The sequence below is a fragment of the Epinephelus moara genome, chromosome 6 (genome assembly GCF_006386435.1).
Source record: "Epinephelus moara isolate mb chromosome 6, YSFRI_EMoa_1.0, whole genome shotgun sequence".
In the NCBI taxonomy this organism is placed as follows: Eukaryota; Metazoa; Chordata; class Actinopteri; order Perciformes; family Serranidae; genus Epinephelus; species Epinephelus moara.
This window is the reverse complement of record NC_065511.1, coordinates 16,366,024-16,387,369: the sequence shown is the minus strand read 5'-3', so window position 1 is coordinate 16,387,369 and position 21,346 is coordinate 16,366,024. Positions and strand designations below refer to the sequence as shown.

General features: G+C 40.3%; 1 protein-coding gene across 1 annotated transcript in view; it reads right to left on the bottom strand.

Moving 5' to 3' along the window:
• The window catches only part of LOC126391996 (CUB and sushi domain-containing protein 3-like), a 259,847-nt gene that overhangs the window by 36,296 nt on the left and 202,205 nt on the right, over positions 1 to 21,346 (bottom strand). The window contains exons 55-58 of the mRNA XM_050047075.1: positions 17,253 to 17,438; positions 15,757 to 15,930; positions 8,815 to 8,997; positions 3,898 to 4,074 (exon numbers count right to left, since the gene is read on the bottom strand). Coding sequence (XP_049903032.1) covers positions 3,898 to 4,074; positions 8,815 to 8,997; positions 15,757 to 15,930; positions 17,253 to 17,438 — 720 coding nt within the window. The remainder of the gene's footprint in view (positions 1 to 3,897; positions 4,075 to 8,814; positions 8,998 to 15,756; positions 15,931 to 17,252; positions 17,439 to 21,346) is intronic.

Genomic DNA, 21,346 nt, shown 5'->3' with positions numbered 1-21,346 from the left:
ATTTCTTAGACTCTAGGTCTTGTGGGTAGTGAACTCCTTTTTTTGGGTCACTTCACCCAAATATTACAAGAACATGTTTTCCCACTCACACCTAAAGTGGTGTCTATTCATGCAGATACTAATTTACCCCCAAAAAAACAAAAAAAAACCATCCTTGTTACTTGGTGTATTCCCAGTTTGCAGTCAGATGCTTTAAACACCCATCATTCCATCCCAACTTCAGGTAGCAATATGACAACATAAAATTCATTCCTGCTTCTAGGACTCGCTAACTTGTGAAATCAAACAACCAATAATGTTTTTCTGGAAAGCGCAGGTATTATTTGCTTGAATTAAAGAAGTTTATTATCATTATTATTATTATGCATTGAAAAACATAGAAAAAATACTTGATTCAAGTCAGGTCTCCCAGATGTAGTCTGCCACGGACGATACCGTAAATAGAAATTAAAACAAATTGGGAGAGACAAATGTAAGAATTCAAAGACAGACCAAACATTCCCCTCTATCCACAATCTAGCCTGAATTAAATTGATTTTGAACATTGCCGTATATTGGGCATGTACATATTTTATAAATGACATGGCTTAAATAGAACATCTTGATATTTTTTGGTAATGCCGCAATATGTAATATGTATCCCAATATTTTCACTAAAATAACAACTGCTTGATTCAATCCTAAGATGCATATGATCATACCAGTGTGATCCTTCCAGTAACTAATCTGAATTTAGAGGGAACAGGATCAGAATGTCCTGATATTGTCTGAGTGACACTCTGAGGTGGCGTACTGTCATTTTCAAGTCAGACTGGATTGTTATGAACATTGACTTAATATTCACATGCTTGAAATTGTTTTTGTTAATCATCATTTGTTTGATTTTTTTTTTTTTATATATATATATATATTTTTCGGCTTTTGCCTTTAATTGACAGGAGAGAGTGAAATGGGGGAGTGAGAGAGAGTGGGGGGATGACATGCAGCAAATGGTCGCGAGCCGGTGTCGAACCCGCGACCGCTGCAGCGAGGCAACACCTCTGTATATGGGGCGCCGGCACTATCCACTACGCTACCGATGCCCCATTTGTTTGATTTATTATTCAGTATTTATTCATCTTGTTTTTTATATTTATTCATTATTAACAAACAGACTGACTGACTTATTAAATGAATGTCAATTTGCCTACCACCTTCACCAGAAGGGCACTTCTAATTTAAGGTCAGTTCTGACACACTCTTACCGTAATGCCTAGTACATACACATACCGCAAAACAACATGGGGGATAGTTAGACCGTCTTTTTCCAAGTGGGGGCTGGCTTGACTGCAGCGATCTCCACTGGGTGATGTTTTAGGTGATGGAGCAGATTTAGGGTACTGCTACCTTTACCAGCAATCATGTTGTGGGAGAGGAGAGCAGCCTGTTTCACATATGCCTTCCTGAAACCAAACCACCTCCAGGTGATAGACCTGTTCTGGGATCTTCCTCTTCTTAGAATGTACAGTAACGCAGGACAATTAAACTGGTGGACGTGATTGATCAGTCAGGGGTGTCTGTGCGTGTGTGTGTGTGTGTGTGTGTGAAAGGTAAAGCCAGTCCCCTGCACATGAACATGACCTGGTTTATATAAGCTGCTAAAATGTGCAAGGAATATCTTTATATGATGGTCATCTTCAATATAACCCAGAAAGAGATACTTGAGTATATCAAATATGTATTCAATACATTGCCCACCCTTCACCCATCTTGAATTAGGCATGATATGTCTCTCCAAACATACACCAGAAGCAACTGGCATGAATAAAATACAGCTGATACAAATTTCAGTTGATATCAACTGGCAACACTTGTAGATGTGGAAAAGAGGTCTTACTAGAGGAGAGACAGGGAGATACAGAGAAGTATGTGTGTACATGAATGTAAATGTTTACGTGTGCCTGTCTAAGTGCAGGAGTGAAAAACCCAGTCAGTCAGCACAATGCAGAGAAGCTGCAGGCTGTTGACTTCAACCGCTTTTTCATTTTGTACATTTACTTGCTCCGATGAAAAAAAAGGTTACTAGGAGACCTGAGGTTAGGCAGGAGATCAGAGGAGTTCACATGCACTGCAGGAACCTGATCTCAGTTAAACCTGCATTTAAATGCAGTTGGTCGGAAATCACATCTCTCTTTATTCCCAGCTATATCATATTTTTTAGATGTGCTAACACGTATAAGGTGTGGCAGTGACACATGATGCTGCATCATAGAGTTTTTTCCTGTTCTGTCATAGCACTGGAGCATTTACAGCTCCACACGATGTATCGTGTGGAAACAGACTCAGACTTATTTCAGTTTTAGTCAGGCTTTGATTTTAGTTATTTCAGATTCAAGGACACCACTATGATTTAGGACACTGCTTTGCTCATTTAAATGATGTTCAAGAATCATATTACAGCAGAAATCTGACTCTTAAATGCAGTAATAGGCATTTTGCCTCCGATGTCTTCATTTAATCATATCCTCCAACCCTACATCCCCTTACCCCACACAGACAAGGACTGTGTTGGTGTTTTAAACTAGAGGAGAGAGGAAAGGAATGGAGTAGAGACGAGGAGAATACTAAAAATGTAGATATAAATCAACAGGATCTCAGCATGTTACAAGGCAAATAGTCCTTCTGAATAATCAGTGTTTACTGTTTATTTTATAAAGTGCTCTCTGGCTTTACTTCACACTTCATTGAGCAAGTCTCTTTCACTTCTGCTAATTCGCTAATTCCTTAACATGCCCTATAAATTTCATTTATCAAACATCAAGAGCGTTGAGAAAAAAAATAAAACGGGAACTTTTCTCTCTCCCCTTGAGAACGTTGTGTGACTTTGATCTGGTAACCTACATGATCGATTACCCATGAACCGTGAAAATGATTGCCTCCTTAATGAAGGCACACTGAGTCAATTCGGCATCTTGTTGATGTTGATGGCATTTTGATGTCCCTGAACTGACCACTGAAATGTAATGTGAAGTGATGGCATACAGGAGGATAGCAACACTAAGTTTGGTGATGAGCAGGCTTTAAAGTGGGGGAAGGAGGCAAGGAAAGCTTTTCTGCCTTTCTGCATGTTTGATCATTATTATTCAATCCAATTTTCAATCTTTCTCTCCTTCTCCCTCCTTCCCTGTGTATATTTCTCCAGAGACTCATTTCATTCCAAAATTGAAAATTATGCCCAAACCATTTATCTTTTCTTGTGATTCAATAACAAGCAAAAAGAATGAGGAAGAGGGAATATGGTGATTTTCAGAGAGGAGAACAATGTGTAATTTTGTTTGATAGTCACCCTGGTGCAAATTGAATATAGATTGGCATACTTCTTAATTACTGCAAGGCTCATTTACTGAGATCCAGACAATAAAAAACTGCCTGACAGTTCTGACGCTTTGCAGGGAGAGGGGGCTCAAAGAGATTTATGTGCTATTTGAAATCTTATACCCTATTTTAGCACCACTGTTGATCATTCGGAGCGCCTCCCTTCGGCAGAAATAGGGAGTGAAATCATCCTTAGCCCTGTCTATCTCCATTCTTTTCAGAGGGGGTTGTCTGCTTTACACTATAAATTGCACGTTTACACAACAACAACAACACGACCAATTTAGTCTACTGTACAACAGCAGACAATTATTGTGACTGACATACGTGAACATGTAATTGGTCAGCAGTGATGCACCACCATGCACCAATCTTCCTCATCCTATCTCTCGTTATGTTTCTTTCCATATTTATTAAAGCTATAATAACAAATTCTGTGACAGCCACTGTAGGGGTAAGTGTGACCGAGCTAAATGTGATCAACCAAGAAACACTGAATTGTGCTCTGTTGCGTTTCTGGTATTCCGTGCATATAAAACTCACTTGTGCAGTTGGGGGCCGTTCCAGACCACGTGCCATTTGCCAGACACTGGCGTGTGGGAGAGCCGGTGAGGAAATAGCCCTCCATACAAGAATACACGATGGAGTGGGAGAAGGTTGTGCCATCCACACGGGAAATACGGCCATGAGCAGGTGTGGCTGGGTTCCCACATTGTACCGCTGCAATAGAGGGGAGAAGGAGAGGAGGTGAAGGTCAGAGGTGTAAAACAGTAATGGGCTTTCTATTTTCCATATCAGTGATTCACAATTCGAGGGCTGGGACCCCCCAAGGTGGCTGCAAGATGACTTCTGAAGGTCTCAAGGTGATTAAGGGGTCGTGAAAAATATATTCCTTCCATATTGTGTCAATAGTTATATTTATTCATGAAATAATTGCTGTTTTGCTTTTGACCTGATGTGATATTTGTAGTTTCTTGACTCAGTCCGATTAGCACTCAGGTGGAACAGTCTGACACAAGCCAACGATTTCTCTCTGCCCTTTTCAGAGACTCCCATTATGCGTTTTTACCTCACGTCTGGGGATGGAAGGATGGATTGTTTTTCTCTTAAAGAAGCTGTGAACCAAACCAGTAAAGAACGACTAATCTATACAGCGCCACAGCTTTATTAAGAGAGGCTAATGAGGAGAGCTGGTGCAATGGTACACAAATCCCCATCACACTATTAATGAGTCATCAGTAAATAAAGTGCAGTTTGTGTATTGTCAAGTCCCATAGTTGGTCCCTTTTAGTGACATTTAGTGCTGTCTAAAAACTAGAAGAGGAACGTGGGAGTAATGTGAAAATTTGCAGCTCTGGTCTAACAATAACAAAACTTTTAGTTATCACATATTACTAAATAATGAACAGATGTAGAACTATTTTGAAATATGAAATGTCACTCCTGACAATTTAAAGCACAAATTGAACTCAGACAGGAGGCTCAATTTCATGCAAAATGTTACTTTAGAGTGTACAACCACTGGGGAGAGAAGAACAGACTTTCTGAAGTGAGCTGAAGCGTTGGGCTTTTCGCTAAAAAGTATCCTTTACAGCATTTCCAGAATCCGCCAACCAAAATGTATCCCTGAAGAGGTGAAGGGACAGAGTTTGCTTCATGTGTTTTTCTTCTGCTCCAAATCATGTCTAATTACGAAACTGATTTGCTCTCTCAATCACCTAATTGCCTGGAAAATCTGAAATAGTGATTCTTGTAGGAGACAGACGTGTTGTAGGTGTGGTGATGATTTCTCAATTACCACATGTGCGCGCACGCACACACACACACACACACACACACACACACACACACACACACACACACACACACACACACACACACACACACAACAAAAATAAAGCAGGGCCAGATCTACCAGGGTGGTATGGGGTGGTAGTTGCTACCCTTAAAAAATGATTTGCCCCCCGCCACACCAGCATTGCACCGTCAAATCAAAAAATACATATACCCTAATGCTCAAGTGCAAGTGAGTGCAGCAAGAGATGACGCTCCCTGCCCCGAGACTTCTAGGTTCTACCTCTCCCCTAAGCTCTATTTACAGATATCTGCATATGTACGCAGAATCTGTAGGCAACAGGGATGCACCATTTTTTAATTCTTGGCTGATACCAATGTTTAATAAAACAATTTGGCCACTAGCTGATACCAATCTTTTTATATTGTTATTATGTTTTTGTTATTTATTTTCTCTGAATAAGCACAAATTCACTCACACTACTTTATGAAACATTCTTTGTTTCAATCACAATTTCCTCTCTAATATCCATTTTATATTGTTGTGAAAACATTAAAACATTTTTCCTTCAAACAACTGTATTTATTTAGTTTTTTACCCCAAAAACTACATTTTACAAGATCCAAATGCACACATTACGAGAATGTTAGAATTAACCTTCACTCAATAATTATTTTTACTGAACAGAGCTTGAACGCATCATAATGTGACTCAGTGCAATCTCCATGAGCTGTTAGGTGTGGCAACTGGCTGATTAGAGCTAATGCTAAGTAGCTCTCTTCCTGCTGAATTTAACACAGATTCCTTGTTCACATTATCAGGGAAACAAATGGGTGCATCCTTTGATGTGACAATAGTGAGTTTACTGCATCCTTTTGTCCGGAAGGCGTCCCAGGGAAGATGCCTGTATCTTAAACACATTGTCAATTGTCCCCTGGAGGATCGGACACAGGCTGCTACTAGCCATCTCTCCACACATCAGATCACAGAGCTCATTTGTCAAACAGTCGTCGTATTCTTCTTACACATGCTCATTATTTTAAGTTTGTGGTCATTTGTCTTGAGCCCTGCTTTTTAGCCTGTGAAATATTGATATGACACAACAGAAAAGCATCGGCCACTGCTATCAGTGAATGTCATCTTGTTTGCCAATAGGCTGAAAGTTAACAAGGAGAATGTCTGCGGATATGTGCGGCCAATAAATCGATGCATCCCTAGTAGGCGACATATCAAGATTTTGGTATTGTTAGTGGTCTGGTTTCCATTTTTAGTCCGTTTGAGTAGTATTAATCGATCATGTTTGAGTTGCAAGTAATCGGTACAAGTGAAGAACAAATGAGGTGGCCAAAATACAATCTTAAAACCCATCTCACCATAATTCAACTTTATGTAACCTTTTTCAAAAAATGTATCTGCATTCATATCTGTTTTAAGAGATAAGCCAATATGACCTACACATGGAAGAGGAAGTCTTGGTAACTTGCTACACTGGATTACCCAAAATATTGGCTGTTACCCCCAGAGGCTTATTGTCAAACCAGTAACATTGGTTGAGAGATTGTCCCTCCACCAACATGAACTGTTTGTGACTTCACCTGCGACACAATGACAACGAGAAAGAAGATGACAACAGCAGTCAAATCAGCATACAGAGAAGGACTGAGGCAAAACTTACTATTCATCTATGAAGAAATTGAAATTATCAGAAAAATGCGTAACGCATATAATGCATTTTAGGCTATGTGATGGGCTTATGTTGAATAAAAACATGAGCCCATGCTTTTCACTGAAAATATGTCGGAAGACATGAAAATGAAACAATTTATTTATTTCCATTGCCACCCTTTGGTATTTCTATTCAATGATTTACTCTTGTTTCACAACAAATTAATGTTTTTGAGTTAAAATATCTTTATTTGGTGGATTTTCCAAGCAAAAGTATTGATATGTATTATTATTTGCTATTATACTGGCAACCCCTTAGAGTCACCATGCCACCCAAAGAATACTTGTCTAGGCCCACCTTTGAAATAAAGTATGGTAGCGTCTTTGAATCCTCTCTTAATAATTCATTACAGACATGATGACAGACACACAAAACAGACCTTGATGGTATTGTGAGATGGATATTAAGCTGAATATCCACAGTGACTGTTTTCCAGAGACTGTAAAAGGTTGTGGATAACGGATGGATGGGCTTTAACAGTAGACAGGGCTTTAGATCACAGACAGACAGCACTGAAACTCATTCAGGCTTCAGTGAATTCCTGCCCCCTCCCTCTTGAGGTAGAGGGATGGCTAAAACAATCTTTAAATCAGGAGTTCAGTGGGGAGATGGAGAGATAAAAAGGTAGTGGGAGAGAGATGTGGGGTAAAAGGAGGGGAGGGAGGGTGAGGCTGAGCAATAAAGAGAGGGGGAGACAGAGAAGGGACAGATGGAGGAGTGGACAGGGATGGAGAGACAGCCAGACAACAAGATTAAGACAGAGAGAAATCAGGGGAGAAGCAAGAGAAAAAGGCTGACATCAGGGGAACAAATGATAGACACAGAGAGAAGAAAGAGATAGAAAGCAAAAGAGGGAGAAACAAGAGAGTTGGAATAAAAGGATGAAACACAGACGGTAGTTCAGAGAGCCTGTACATTGGCCTATCATATTAAAAATGACACTAGCTCTGTGCCAACCTGGCGGACAGTAAGTGGAAGAGAACAGAAGCAGTCAAACATTTGCCTCAATATCCGGTTGACCCCTGGGGGTAATTTATGCAAGATGTAGAGCTGCCGTTCTGTGAACTAATATCTTCAAAATCCACAATCATTCATTTATCACAATCCAAAAAGAACTTGGCTTTAGGTGTCTAGAATTAATGAATTTTTTGGTTGCAATCTGGAAGCTAGTCACAGCACCATGTGCTGGCAGGAAATACCAGACTGCAGCAGAGAGATACTTATCCATCTGGTGCAGTACTGTGTTTGTGAGCTTTTGCAATCATTTGTGTGTGTAGGTGTGGATGCACATGAGCACCTATCTGTACACTCCATGCACATTCCTGCTGTCATGCTGCCCATGTGTTGCATACAATGTTTTTGTGTGTAAGCCAAGTCTGGTTACTTTTTGAAATCGATCAATATTGCAGCTGACGCGGGTTTTGGTAGTAGATCAAAACAATACTTTTTTGATAGCGTATTTTGAGGAGTACACAAAACAAATTGAACAAAATAAATGGACGTATCAAATTCATCAGTGTTCAAGCCTCTTAAGCACTGGATCCACCCTTCCTTTCTTTTACACTGCATACCGCCAGTTTATAACAAAGCAGTCATACAAGAACTTTGCCTAAATAACGTTCCATAAAAGTTGGGTTTAAAATAGTGGATGTCAATACAAACAATAAGTAAGCAAAACCAGTATCCTGACCAAGCTTTCCATGTCAACTTTTGGTATTTGACAGTTTTTAATATTCAGTGCTACGGCCACTTTTGAGTCAGTACTAAAAAGCCCCTGTGTTACTTTGTATCTCTTTGTGTAACTGTGAGTTTCATTGTGTATGTTGACCCGTGTGTGTGAAGAAGTATATGTTTATTATCCTTTTTTATGACTCCTATGCTCTTCTCTCCTACTGTTTCAAGCGTAACATCACAAAGAGATCTGAAAGATTCCCCTTACGTTTGCAGAATGGCTGTCTTCCGGACCAGGTCCCATTGGGAAAGCAGATCCTCTCTGCCGACCCATAAAGTGTATGTCCCACCGCACAGGTGAAGCGCACCTTGCTGCGCACTTTGAAGTTTCCTGCCTCCCTGCTGGCATGGGCAGGTGTGCCAGGATCCCCACAGGTGCCTGCCGAGTCGCCTGCAATGGGAGATAACCAAACAAGAAGCAATGTAAACAAGAAACTGAAGATGCCTTCCACTTTAACTGTCTTTGTGTGTGTTCACAGACAAGTCCTTTTAAGTTGGTATGTCAGTGAATTACAACGCAGTGTTCCTGTCTGTCAAGCAGAGGGACAATACAGAGAGGACTAAGACTCAAACTGTACATCTTTTGAGTCCTCCAGGAAGTAGCTATAAAAACACACAATGCACCAATGAGCAGTTGTCACTGTGCCAACAACCTGGAGGACCAATACCTTTCACTGCTTTGACACCAGGAGCTTTCTGTCCATAAAAAACAGCGGGGCTAGCATTAAAAGGCAACCAGCTGTGGTTATGAGAAATGATGAATACAGCTTGACCTCTGGAGCTAAATGCATTTTCATTATCCTGAATTATCTCTCCTGTCTTTTGTTCTGTGTAGGAACATACAGTGCTTTCAGTGTCTTGCACCACCTGTCTTGCACATCTATAAATCGAGTCATATAAAAAGATGCTTTGTCTCTTGTTAATTCTCTTCTCATGTCCCCACTAGGGCTGTCATCTGTGGGTGAATAAAATGGGACATGTTCTCTATCTAAGCCATAGGAAATGAGAGAGAGATGACAGGTATGGAGTCAGGGTAGTGTCATAACTACTGAACATTTGATGTGATGAACAGCAAGCAAATCTGAGTGGTGTGTGAGTCAGATTGGAGTCTAGGGGTAGGGTGATTCTTGGTAGAGAAAAGGGGAAAAAAAGCACGACACCATACACCACTTCCACTGCAGCTTTCCTTAATGAACAGAAATTAAACCAGCAGATGAAGAAAAGGACATAAATCACAGAAAGAGATTATAGATGGACAGACAGATAGATCACTGTGGTCGTCTGTACAGTTCAGGACGTGTTGTCTCTTCGTGAAGGATATGTGCTTTATTGGCTGTGAGATCCTGTTTCTTGAGCTGTGCACACACCCTGTGCATCATTTGTTGGCTGCCGCTCTCTGTCTACAGAGCAGCAAACAGCTGCAGTAATACTGGACTTGTTGACAAAGCCTTACTGCACAAACACCAAGCTCATATCTTCTACACGCATCCCACTGCTCACATGTGCGCAAACTGGATTTGTCAGGTCAGGAGCTCACAGCTGGAGATGATTAGTTTGTGTGTGGCTCTGGTTAGCAATGAATGTGTGTGCAAATATGTGTACCATTGCCTACCTTTGTACTGCATGTGTGTGTGTGTGTGAGTGAGAGAGAGAGAGAGAGAGAGAGAGAGAGAGAGAGAGAGAGAGAGTGCACTTGATGTGAGTGTCGATGTGTCTCCCTGTCTGTCTGTGCATGCACTTGCATACACTTGTCTTTACAAGCGCATTTTAAGTATGTATGTAAGTATGCATTTATTTGTTGCCCCGTGTGTGTGCATATATGTGTGTGTATGTCTCATAGCAGCTGTCGGTACTTCATTAGTCTCCTTCGGTTAGGTGAGGCAGCCCGGCTCGGCATGCACTGTGACAGCTATAATCTCTCTAATTGGGATGGTGGTGGATTTGGTTTGAATCTGAGTTAATGTCCATTCACCAGGCTCCCTTTGTGAGGAAATAATAAGGCCTTCAACTCAGCCGTGCAACAGACGAGGACAAAAGGGGAATGGCTTCGCAAGCAGTTTTAAGCCCCCTCTTACTAATTAACAAAGGAGGACAGATGAGAGGAAGGATAGATGCATGAATGGATACATGGATGAGAACTGTTGCTGATGCTGGGCCGGACTTCTGAGGAATTCATAGCCCAAATTATTTTGTTGCTGTTGGTGATGAACACTCTCTGAGAATACAAATGTGCCATTTAAATAATTTCTAGTACTGCAGATAAAGCTCTCTACTGCTCTTTCTGCAAATAAACTTTAAAATCATTGCAGAAGCATCAACACACAGAAACACTTAAATATACATTAACACTTCCAGTTAGCTCATTTATTGTGCTAACTCTGCAGTGCTAATTGCATCACCTCAGAAGGTTTTGCTAATGTGCCTGTGAAAGCTAGGTGTTAAAATGTACACTCACACTAATTTAAAACTCTCCGGGCATTTGCTGCATCACAACTTTAGTTCCTGTAAGCAACAACTCAGTTCCAGCTGTGTTGTGGTTCTAATTTTTGCCGAACAGCTGTAACAGATGTTTACTGCCATGGGTCTGAATTCATCAAGCCTCTTAGTGATGAACAACTGATCTACAAAGGTGTCTTATTTCCATTATAAGTTGCTAATTTCATAGTTAATTAGAAGCACTGATGCAGTGTAATCCTGTGTGACAATGTGAGGACAATGCTTTTGCACTTTTAATTACCATCATCTATAACCGACGTCAATATAGATATTATTTAGGTCCTCGCTGTCACATAAATATAAAATAACTGGTTGGGCCTTGGGTCATAAAATAAGATCAAAATAAAGCTGCCACTGATCTCCTTTTAGTGTTAAAAAAAAATCCAATGCAATCTATTTTCCTAGTGGCATCTATTATGGGATGGCTGTTGCCTCACTACAAAATAAACTCAAGTTGCATTTTTGTGATCTGATTACATGTAATCATACTTTGTATTATGTGCTATAGCTCACCTCAGCACATCCTTTTCTTTAGCCTGGTAAGTCACAGCGTCATTTATAATGATTAAATCCTTTGGTCACTGACCCAGGACTCTTATTCTGCTGCACAAATTCCTCTGCAGGGGTTTACTCTCTAAACAGCGATTGCTCTTTGACAATTTAAATACTTGGGAACAGATTCATGTTGGCTTTACTTATCTCACTTTTCAAGTGATGAGTTGATGCAGATTAGGTTTTGGACAAGTTAAATTAAAAGCACTGAATCTAGTTTGGTAATAAATGTTTTTTTTTGTTTTTTTTTTTTGCAGAGTTTATTGGCTGGGTTTCTTCTGGCAAACAGGCAGTAGAGAGCATTTTGGTGATACACAGCTCAGAGTGAGTGATGAAATAAAATATAACACAAAATTGAAAATCATCACTTTCCAAAAGGCTCGTTTGTCATAACAGCAGGGTGCTGATCAAATCATCTCAATAATAGATGCCAAATTGCTTTTAAAGATGAGGCTGAAGAAAAAAAAAACCTTGCAACGCTCATTCTTTCGGCCATAAGCATTAAAATTACATGCTTTGTTAGATTCTGTGGCTATAATTTCAGGCCTAAAAACAGCTATTAGGCTGTACACAGCAGATAATTATGCAGGCGCAAACAATGAGAAATACTCAATTTGCAAAACTAGGAACAACTAGAAAAGTGCCCTTAGTAGCGTGCAGATCACCGCAGGCAGCTGCCCAGGTTGACTGTGGCCCCTCTAGACAGTTCTTGTAATTTCAGCAATTGCGCCGCAGCATGTTTCAGAAGATAGATACAATATAATCATGAGAAATGTATTTATAATGAGTAAAACACAGCCAGTAATCTTTGATGCGTGTCGTTTATAACTGGACTTGAACGGTATTAACTTTGCACAAAAAAGTAGGAAACAACAAAAACAGACAAAAAACTAACTACATAGCCTATTTACTTTGTTAAGGTAGAAGCACAAATGTCAAGAAAAAAAAAATATCACCAAATCTACAAAATCAGGTGTGCGAAATGCTCCTCTTCTGAAACGCTCCTTGTGTGTTATGACGCCGTGCAGCAGACAAAACAAAACCGCGCTGCAGCTGCAGCCAGCGGGACTGTCGCTTCTGGCTCCCTTACAGTCAAGATGGTGGCAAAGATAACAAAAATGGGGATTTATTCATCTCGTATCGTGCCTTACGTCAGTGAATCATAACATACGAGGAATGGAATTATTCTGTGGATGCTCTGGTTTAAAAAGAGACCAAATTTTTCTATGGGTGTCTGTGTGTTTCTGAGCCACGCCAAAAACCAAAATGTGTCCTGCAAATAGGTATGGCTTGTTGTTTTTAGCCGAGACAATGTCTGGAAAACTCTTCAACAATTGTGAATCACCACAACCACGAGAGATCCTTCAACATACAGTCATGAATGCGCACAGATAATGATGCTTACTGGTCCAGAAGTTTGTGAAATTAGCTGTGGACAGAAGGATACACATACTTACACACATTTCACACAAGAGTGCATATGACCAAATGCATGATCTGGAGGGGATAAAAATGTTATGGATTCATCGACTGGAAGAAATAGTTGAGCCTCTGCAATCATGTGCATCTCCTTAATATCCTAAACTACTGCCTTCCTACTTTCCAACTGTCTCAGTAAATACAAAAATACTGCAGGTGAGAGAGTTTGCACTCCCATTTAAAGAAGAAGGAAAAAACACCGTCATACAAGTCTGCTTACAAACATTATGTCTGGGTCAGTGAGTTGAACAAACCAAGTGAACATTCTATAAAGAGAATCCACTTAAATGGTCAGGAATGCTTAAGTGTGATGGGAGGGAAGAGCACCGTGGGGATTGAGGGGGGAAGTTTGTAGATCTGCAGACATACACTCTAAGACACACTTTCTTTCAGGTTTTCAGAAAATGTCAAGAGAAGAGTCTGCAGCTAAATGTACTGAACACTGTTAAAACTTTACTTTGCCAGAGTCTGCATTTAGGCCATGTCAGGGCTGATATCTCTCACTTTGATTGTTTGAGGTGTAAAGTCATGACTCTCAATCACTGAATTGAAGAGGACTGCTGGTTAAGGCTTATTTGGTACTGGTCCACCATTAGTGTACTTAATCAAACATTTATCAGTCACATGCAGACACACCAAATCAACCACAAGAGTGCCTGAAATGCTGAAACTGCTTTTGAATTTGTGGAAAATAATGTTCAAATATTTTGGCATGAAGGTACAATTTAAATAATCCTGTAAGAGCTCCAGGGGGTTCTAGTTCAAGGGCAGTAAATTGGCTCAGTTGGCTGATAACAATCATGTGTGTTTGCTCAGAATTTCACATAGGCGCGAACCAAATATCCCATTAATGCCAAGACTCCCTGGTACTACACTACTGTGGTGTTGTGCTTACTATCCAACCACGCAGATAGTTTTGATTTAATTAACTCAGGTGGTGAGATATATTTTTAAGAACATTTCTGGCACTAATACAGGTTTGGCTGGCTCTAATATAATGAATTTTGTTTGTGGTGGGTTCAGCATTGAAAAATGACATTTAAAAGGAGCTGTATAGACTTCTATGAATTAGAGTCTGAACCGGAATTGTTTGCACACGGTCCTCAACATGGAGATGGCTAAGCCGGCTAGTAGCTAAAGGTGCTAACAGTGTGAACAGTGCTAACAATGGCAACAGTGCTGACAGAGCTACCTGTGTGACACTACACCTGTGTTGCTGTTATCAGTGGTAACAGCAGTACAAGAGCAGTGTGAGTTGTTGCAATTAGCTAGCCAGTGGGATATACACAAAGGACTCACATGCACTAACATGCACGCAGTACCAAACTGTCTACCATAAGAGCGAACAGAGAAGCTCAGATTACATGCATACCAAGGAAGAGTGCTCTGCTCAGGACTCCATTACTACAGTGCCTCTTTAGGGGCCCTACAAATGCCACATTTTTTGCAGCCTCAAATTTATTGTTTTCAATGCAGAAGCACGGCAGTGGCGCTCAAACTCCAGAGAGATGCCGTCAGGATGTGCATGCATTCCCAAGCACCCATTTGTCAGGGAGCCACGGCTGCGCACTGAATTAAACAGAGTTCAACTTTTGGAACACAGCAGCGTGCGCCGCATGTCATGTGAAAAGGACCAACCAGTCACAGCCGGCAGATATCTTTCCCTTATTCAGTAAAGACCATTCTGTGGTAAATATGGAGGAGAAGTTGTTCATTTTAGTGCAGAGCTGCCAGAGCTTTTCATCTGTCCCATGGACAATAGGCCTACACACAAACAGTACCTGGAAGAAGATCAGCTCTGCACTCAGGTTTTGGATTTCAGGTAAATGGACTATGATACGGTGCTTGTTAAGGTTGCTAAGCAACCTCGGATGCAACGTGCCGCTGCGCTCTTGAAAGCCGGCACAGAACAGGCACAAGAGTAGCACCCAGCGCCCGACTTTGTGTTTTCCAGGCGGTAAAAGACGCGGCATGTGTACGGCCCCTTACATAGCAAATAGTGGTTTGTTACTACAGTATATCAATGTTCTGAATGTTCTATAGAGAACTTTTAAACAATTTCACAGGATGCGTGTCCTAATGAGTCTGCATAATCCAAAGATACTGCTGCAAACTGTTTTAATTGGAACTACTTTCTCACAAAGAAAAAGTACTTATGAAAACTGTTGACAGTGTGCTCTGTGGAGTATTAGAGGCATTGTTTCTGAAAGAAAAAAAAGATGTTGCTGCTGAATTTTTTAAAAGTCAATTTTTAATGCTCTGAACACCACAAATGGAATTCCATTAAACTCTATGGTACTGGGGTGATGGCAGTAATCACAGACACAGATATCTCAAAGCCTGGGCAAATAGAAATAAAACTATCTGTGTGGCCCGATATCACTGGAGGTAGGTGGGAAAATACGTTTTAATATGTTTGGGTAAAAACAACTCTTGCCATCCATTTAGAGAAGCCCTGTGTAGGAAGCACAAGTTAAAATGAAAGGATACTCTACTTTACAAATTGAACAGCTACCAGTCACTAATATGACACTGACAGAGTGAAAGAGAGACTTTGGTTTCATCGTGTCAATGGGCGCAGGAATGCTTGTGTATGTGCATGACTATATTCGTGTTAGTGTACCTGAGCAGTGGGGCAGTGGGCCACTCCAGTGTCCGTTCAGTTGACAGGTGAGTGATGAGTCTCCTATGAGCTGGCGATCTCCAGTGCAGGAATAGCGCACCGTGGAGCCAAAGGTAGACTTCTCTCCGCTCATTACTCCGTAGGGAGGTGAGCCTGGGTGGCCGCATTCCACCTCTGCATGACAGAGAGTGAGGAGAGGAATGATGATCATCGATGGATGAGTGAGTGGATGGATGGATGGATGGATGGATGGATCAGTGTTGCATGCTTCAACAAAGTCACCACTCACACTGGTACTGGTGAAACAACCCACTGTCCTCTACTGCTAATAAATGGTTTGGTGAAATGGTAACATACATAACATCACATAGCTTACTGCTTCATAAAGAAACTCTTCCAAAACAACTTGTCCAGCAGCATGTTAATCTACACTGCTGTAAACTTTGAATCTGTAACTACACACACAAGTTTGTGTCAAAAGATAAGACCATTTAAGACGACTACTGTGCCTTAAAAATTGAAACAGAAATCATCTGCTTGCTCAGAACTACTCCACTGTCACAACCATTTTTCATGAAAAGAATAATTTGATGTAATATTGCATATGCACTTCATAAAATGCTCACTAGATTATTTTCCAGACTAAAATCTAATTTGGTGCATCACTTTCTGCGCTACTTTATTATTCGTTTGACCTTTACATATGTCTGTGGGTGCTGTCATTTAATCAGCTTAGTCTCATAACACAGAGTAAGTTTCTGTAATATCGCAAAGCTAATTTCTTAACAAAGAGTCTGTGACGCCTGGAGACGTGAATAAACATTTGAGACAGACACTCCTGTGTATCTCTTTAATTACAGTTCCATTTGATAAAATAAACGCTGTGTGTCATCTCTCTTCCATGAAATGAAGTGCTTTCTGAGCCTGTGTGCAAAATGTAGGTTTATTTTGGATAATTTCACTAGAAATAGGTCATTACTGTTGGTGGCCTCATGCAAAAGTAGAGTGCACAATGAGCCAGGTGTTTGAGGGAAACATTACAACCTCAGACAACCCCTACCGTTCATAGATGGTTGTTGTTAGAATCTGAGCACTTAGTTCTGAGGGAACATTAGCTATAGCCTGAACAACTGGCCCTATGACAGTTTCCCCATTTCTCAATTAGGCACGGTGCAACATAACCATAAGCCACTGGGGCATCGAACATTACACAGATGCTCTCAGTCACAGCATTTAGCAACTTGTACCATTTAAAGTCTAGAAGCAAATGAGGACACAAACAAGGTTGTGGACACTCAATCGAGAGTGAAACTTCTCTTAATTTTTTATTTGTGTCTCTTGTTAAGTATATCAATTAATTACCTTTTGCATAAATGCACTGATAGAAAGGTGGACAGGTTGATGCACTGAACACGGGTTGGTAGACAGACAAACACTGTTATTGAACATAATGATACAATAACATGATGACATAATATTACAACTGGCTACTGTACCGATGCATTCTGGTAGAGGTTTGTCCCAGTGGCCCACCGGCTGGCAGGTGAGCACCGATGAGCCGAACAGGTAATATCCTGGGTTGCAGTCGTAGAAGACCACACTGCCAAAAGTAAAGTTTCCGTGCTCGATCTTACTCTCCCGGATGGAATTGGCAGGGATACCCGGATCTGTGCAGTTTACCACTGAATGAAAAAGAAGAGGGAAAAAAAATACAGTTACGCCATCATGAATCATTTAATTAGTTTAATCATAATAGGAGAATACAGACAGCAGAATACTGACAGCAGTTTAATCAATTTGTATTGCTACAAGGATATTTCAGGCTCAACAGACATTTTCAATGTAATTTTAGGCAAATTACTGTTGGAACTGCACAGTCACATGATTACTTGTTGAACTGAATGCTGAAAGAAAGGCCTGCATTCCTGTAGCTTTGAGTGGAGTCTTAAAATATGAATCTATTAATAGATTCAGCATCTTATCTATACGCTCTTTATCATAAGTGTACAGTCATACTGTAATAATGTTTAGCAGAACTGTTTCTGGCAACTTTTCATACACACCAACTCAATAGATAATGTAAGTTAATTAGTGGTGTACAGTACATAGTAGTGTTTACTTGAGCCACAGTAAATATATTTACCTCTTGGCACCGTTGCCAACCCCATCTTATGAATACCGTGTGAACAATCACCTAAGAGCTATCCATAAGGTTGCTATGGCACCACATGTTCATACTGCACATCACACCACTGCATAGCAGGAGATTAAATATAGCATGCGGTAATTATCAACTGAACTATGACACCGTACATATGTTGAAGTTACTGCGCTGTAAAGGTTATGCGACATTCAGATGTGCGAATGTTTCTATACATGCCTTTGCCTTAATAATATTTACTGTTGTCATGTATACTGTACGTATAAAGTAAAGGATATCTGGCAAAGTTGTATTCTGTCATGGATAACTCTATCTAAACTTGGCAAAAAGTGAAAAACTATATCTCTAAATATTTCAGGTACCATTATTCAGTTGTTCGTAAATACAATGTAAACTTGGGTGAAAGCAGAAATCCCTCTTGGCAGAAAATGAAAAATGTACTTTATCACCTTTAGGCTGCTCCTTAAGTCTGCAGGATGGATGAATATATAATTTAAGGTTATTCAGACAAGGATATGTTTACTAAGAATTAGGGCTGTCAAAATTGCTCAAAAATGACGTTCGAATATTCCTTCTAAAAATAACTCATAGGTTCGAACCATTCGATTTTTTTCTTTTCTTTGCATTATGTCCACAAGAGGGCAAACTAATACAAGGAAACCTACTTGTATATGTATTAATACAAGGAAACATAACTACTTGTAGGTATTTTTATTTCAACATAAACGTCTTTGAAAACATTTACATACCTACACATTAAAACACATAAAACAGTTATAACATTACGTTATAAACGACCGCGGACCTCTCGCTCGCCCTGCAGCGATCGTTTTGGCGTCTGGTCTATTTTCTGCGCGAGCCGCGAGCGAATGTGTCAAGCCGGGTGACGGAGACAACAGCTGGGAGCAGAACCGCTTGTCGACCAGCGTGGAGAAATGCGCGTCTGATGTGAACGGAAGTGCTCCAACTTGCGCGAGAATTTCAGTGCGCTGCGCTTCGCAGCACTTCCGCGGGCGGTGTGGCCTATGCAGTGCGTTCAGTGCAGCGGCCCAGGCCAACGCCCACTCGCAAAGAGGACAGCTGTGGTGGTGTTTTTTTTTTCTCCACAATCGAATATCTATTTTTTACATTTGAAGGTCCATTTTTTGTTCAAATTCGAATTTAAATTCGAATTTAGAATATTCGTTGACAGCCCTACTAAGAATTACTATTTATCTGTATGAAGAAGAAAAAAATCAAGTTTGCTATGAAACCTTGGGGAAATTTGACTCATTTATAATTTTGTGTTGAGCTTAATGCTTGTTTAAAGTTTGACAGTTTTGTCTTCCGTACTAGACTGCATATTCAGTGAGATGAGCTATTTGTTTTCTGTGTTTATGAGGTTACAGTAGGTATAAGTGTGTATGACTGTATGTGTGTGGACCCCATAAAGAGTAACCAGTGCTTATGCTGGTGCTAAAAAGATAGACAACACATATATTAACAGTCATGTGGCAATCTGCTTAATTAAACATCACCCAGCATCATTGCCGGGATCTGACTTTTCTCTCGTAGAAGGTTTGTAGTCTCCTTTTGTTGGAGCCTCATTTACATAAATGCTCTCTGTCAGCTTGTTCACTTGTGAGTTAATAATAGAAGTGTTGATATGACCTGATCAGTGGCTTTTTCTCTTTATTCTTCAAAGAGAGGAGACAAGTGAGTCCAGACTATATTTAAGCACTGTCAATAAAATTTCACCTAATGCTTCCGCCCAAAAGTAAAAGGCAATTTTAAAAGAACCAAAGGCACATCTATTGTCACAAATTCACAGGCATCCATTAAAGCAGCAGCTGAAGTCTCTAAAACCACACTGCTGACAAGGTGGCTTAGACAGCTGAAAGTGGAGGAGGGTGAAATTAAGTTCAGAGCAAAATCAAATTAAATCAATAATGCAAATGTGTGAAAAGGCTGGCTTACTATGAGAAAATTTTAGCAGGAACACAGACATATTTTGACAAAGGGAGTCATGACAGTTTAATGGTTTTACTTTTTTGATCTTTTACCAGGTCTGTCTCTATGGTGCTATTCACAATAATGAAAACTGTCTCCTCACATCTGACTGCCAACAAAACTCACGCCAAGAGGAGAGGTAGTTTTAAATAGGCAAAGTCTAGCAAATTCAGCCTTGGCCGACTAAATCCAGAGGTAGCAGACCAATTTAAGTCACAATGGATATCACGGAAATGCATTTCTATAATTGTGTTTTAATGATCGATCTGTCACCTTGTTTTATAGAATGTTACAGCCAGTTAAGATCATATGTACTTACATCGACCAGGTTGTTACACTGCAACAAATATCCGTCAAAAGCCAGAAGTATTTTCAAAGGCAAATATGAAAAAACTCTTTTTTTTTTTTTAATAAGCATTGTTAAAATATAGAGCTTCTGTCACACTGCGCAATACATCTATTGTCTGTTTCCATTTTATTTTGGGGAAAACAATGCAAATAGTGGAAAATATCTCCAGAAAAAGATATCATCAAACTGTCAAAATTATTTTTGGCAAACAAGTAAACATTTCTCTGGTGTGGTCACACACAAAAAATGTCTGGATTGCTGCTGAGTGGAAACACACCACTAATGAGCCTAACCTGGGCAAACAAAAATTGGACACAACTAAAACACAGCCACCATCTGACACTCCCAATAAGATGCCTTCCATTAAATGTACTCTGAGCTTCCTCGCCTTCAAAGTAATCTCTTTCTGCAGCAAGCCTCTTGGTTAAAAACTGGCGGTAAAGTTGTAGAGACAATTCCCCATTTACTCTCCCCTTTCCATACATTCTGCTGCAAGCTCCTTATTGCTGTATCCCTGCGTTTGCTCTGAGGCAAGGGCTCCAGATGTTGCTGCCTAATGCTTTGCTCTCGAACACACAGCGACTTTTCTCATTCAAATCAATAGATATGTGGACACTACCTCTATCCATTCTGCTTCTGTGTCTATGCCTGTGCATGCTGGCGGTCACTGGCCGCTGATTCATGAATGATCACAATACATCTGCTGGCTGCTGAATTCTTGTGGTCATCCTAGCCTCTGATTCCTGAACCATCACAAAGCACCTGCAAAAGCCATTTCATTCATTTCCAACAATTTGGCTGGATCCTACTTCTGCTCGCTGGCAGCTACCTGCTCCACTGATGGCTAGCCTGATTCACAGGAGCAGAATTAGATAGAAGTGGCTTCTGTTATCAAACATTCAAACACCTTTAGTTGTAGTTATACACTAAGAGCTACTCTCTCCAAAAATTAAAGTGTTGCAGATGGTTAATGAGATGCATATCAATATGATGCATCTGCTGCATCCAAATTCTTGTAGTCATTCTTTCTTTTCATCCCTATCTGTCTTGCCACCTGAGGAAATGTCTGCAGTTTGAGCCTTAGCTGAACA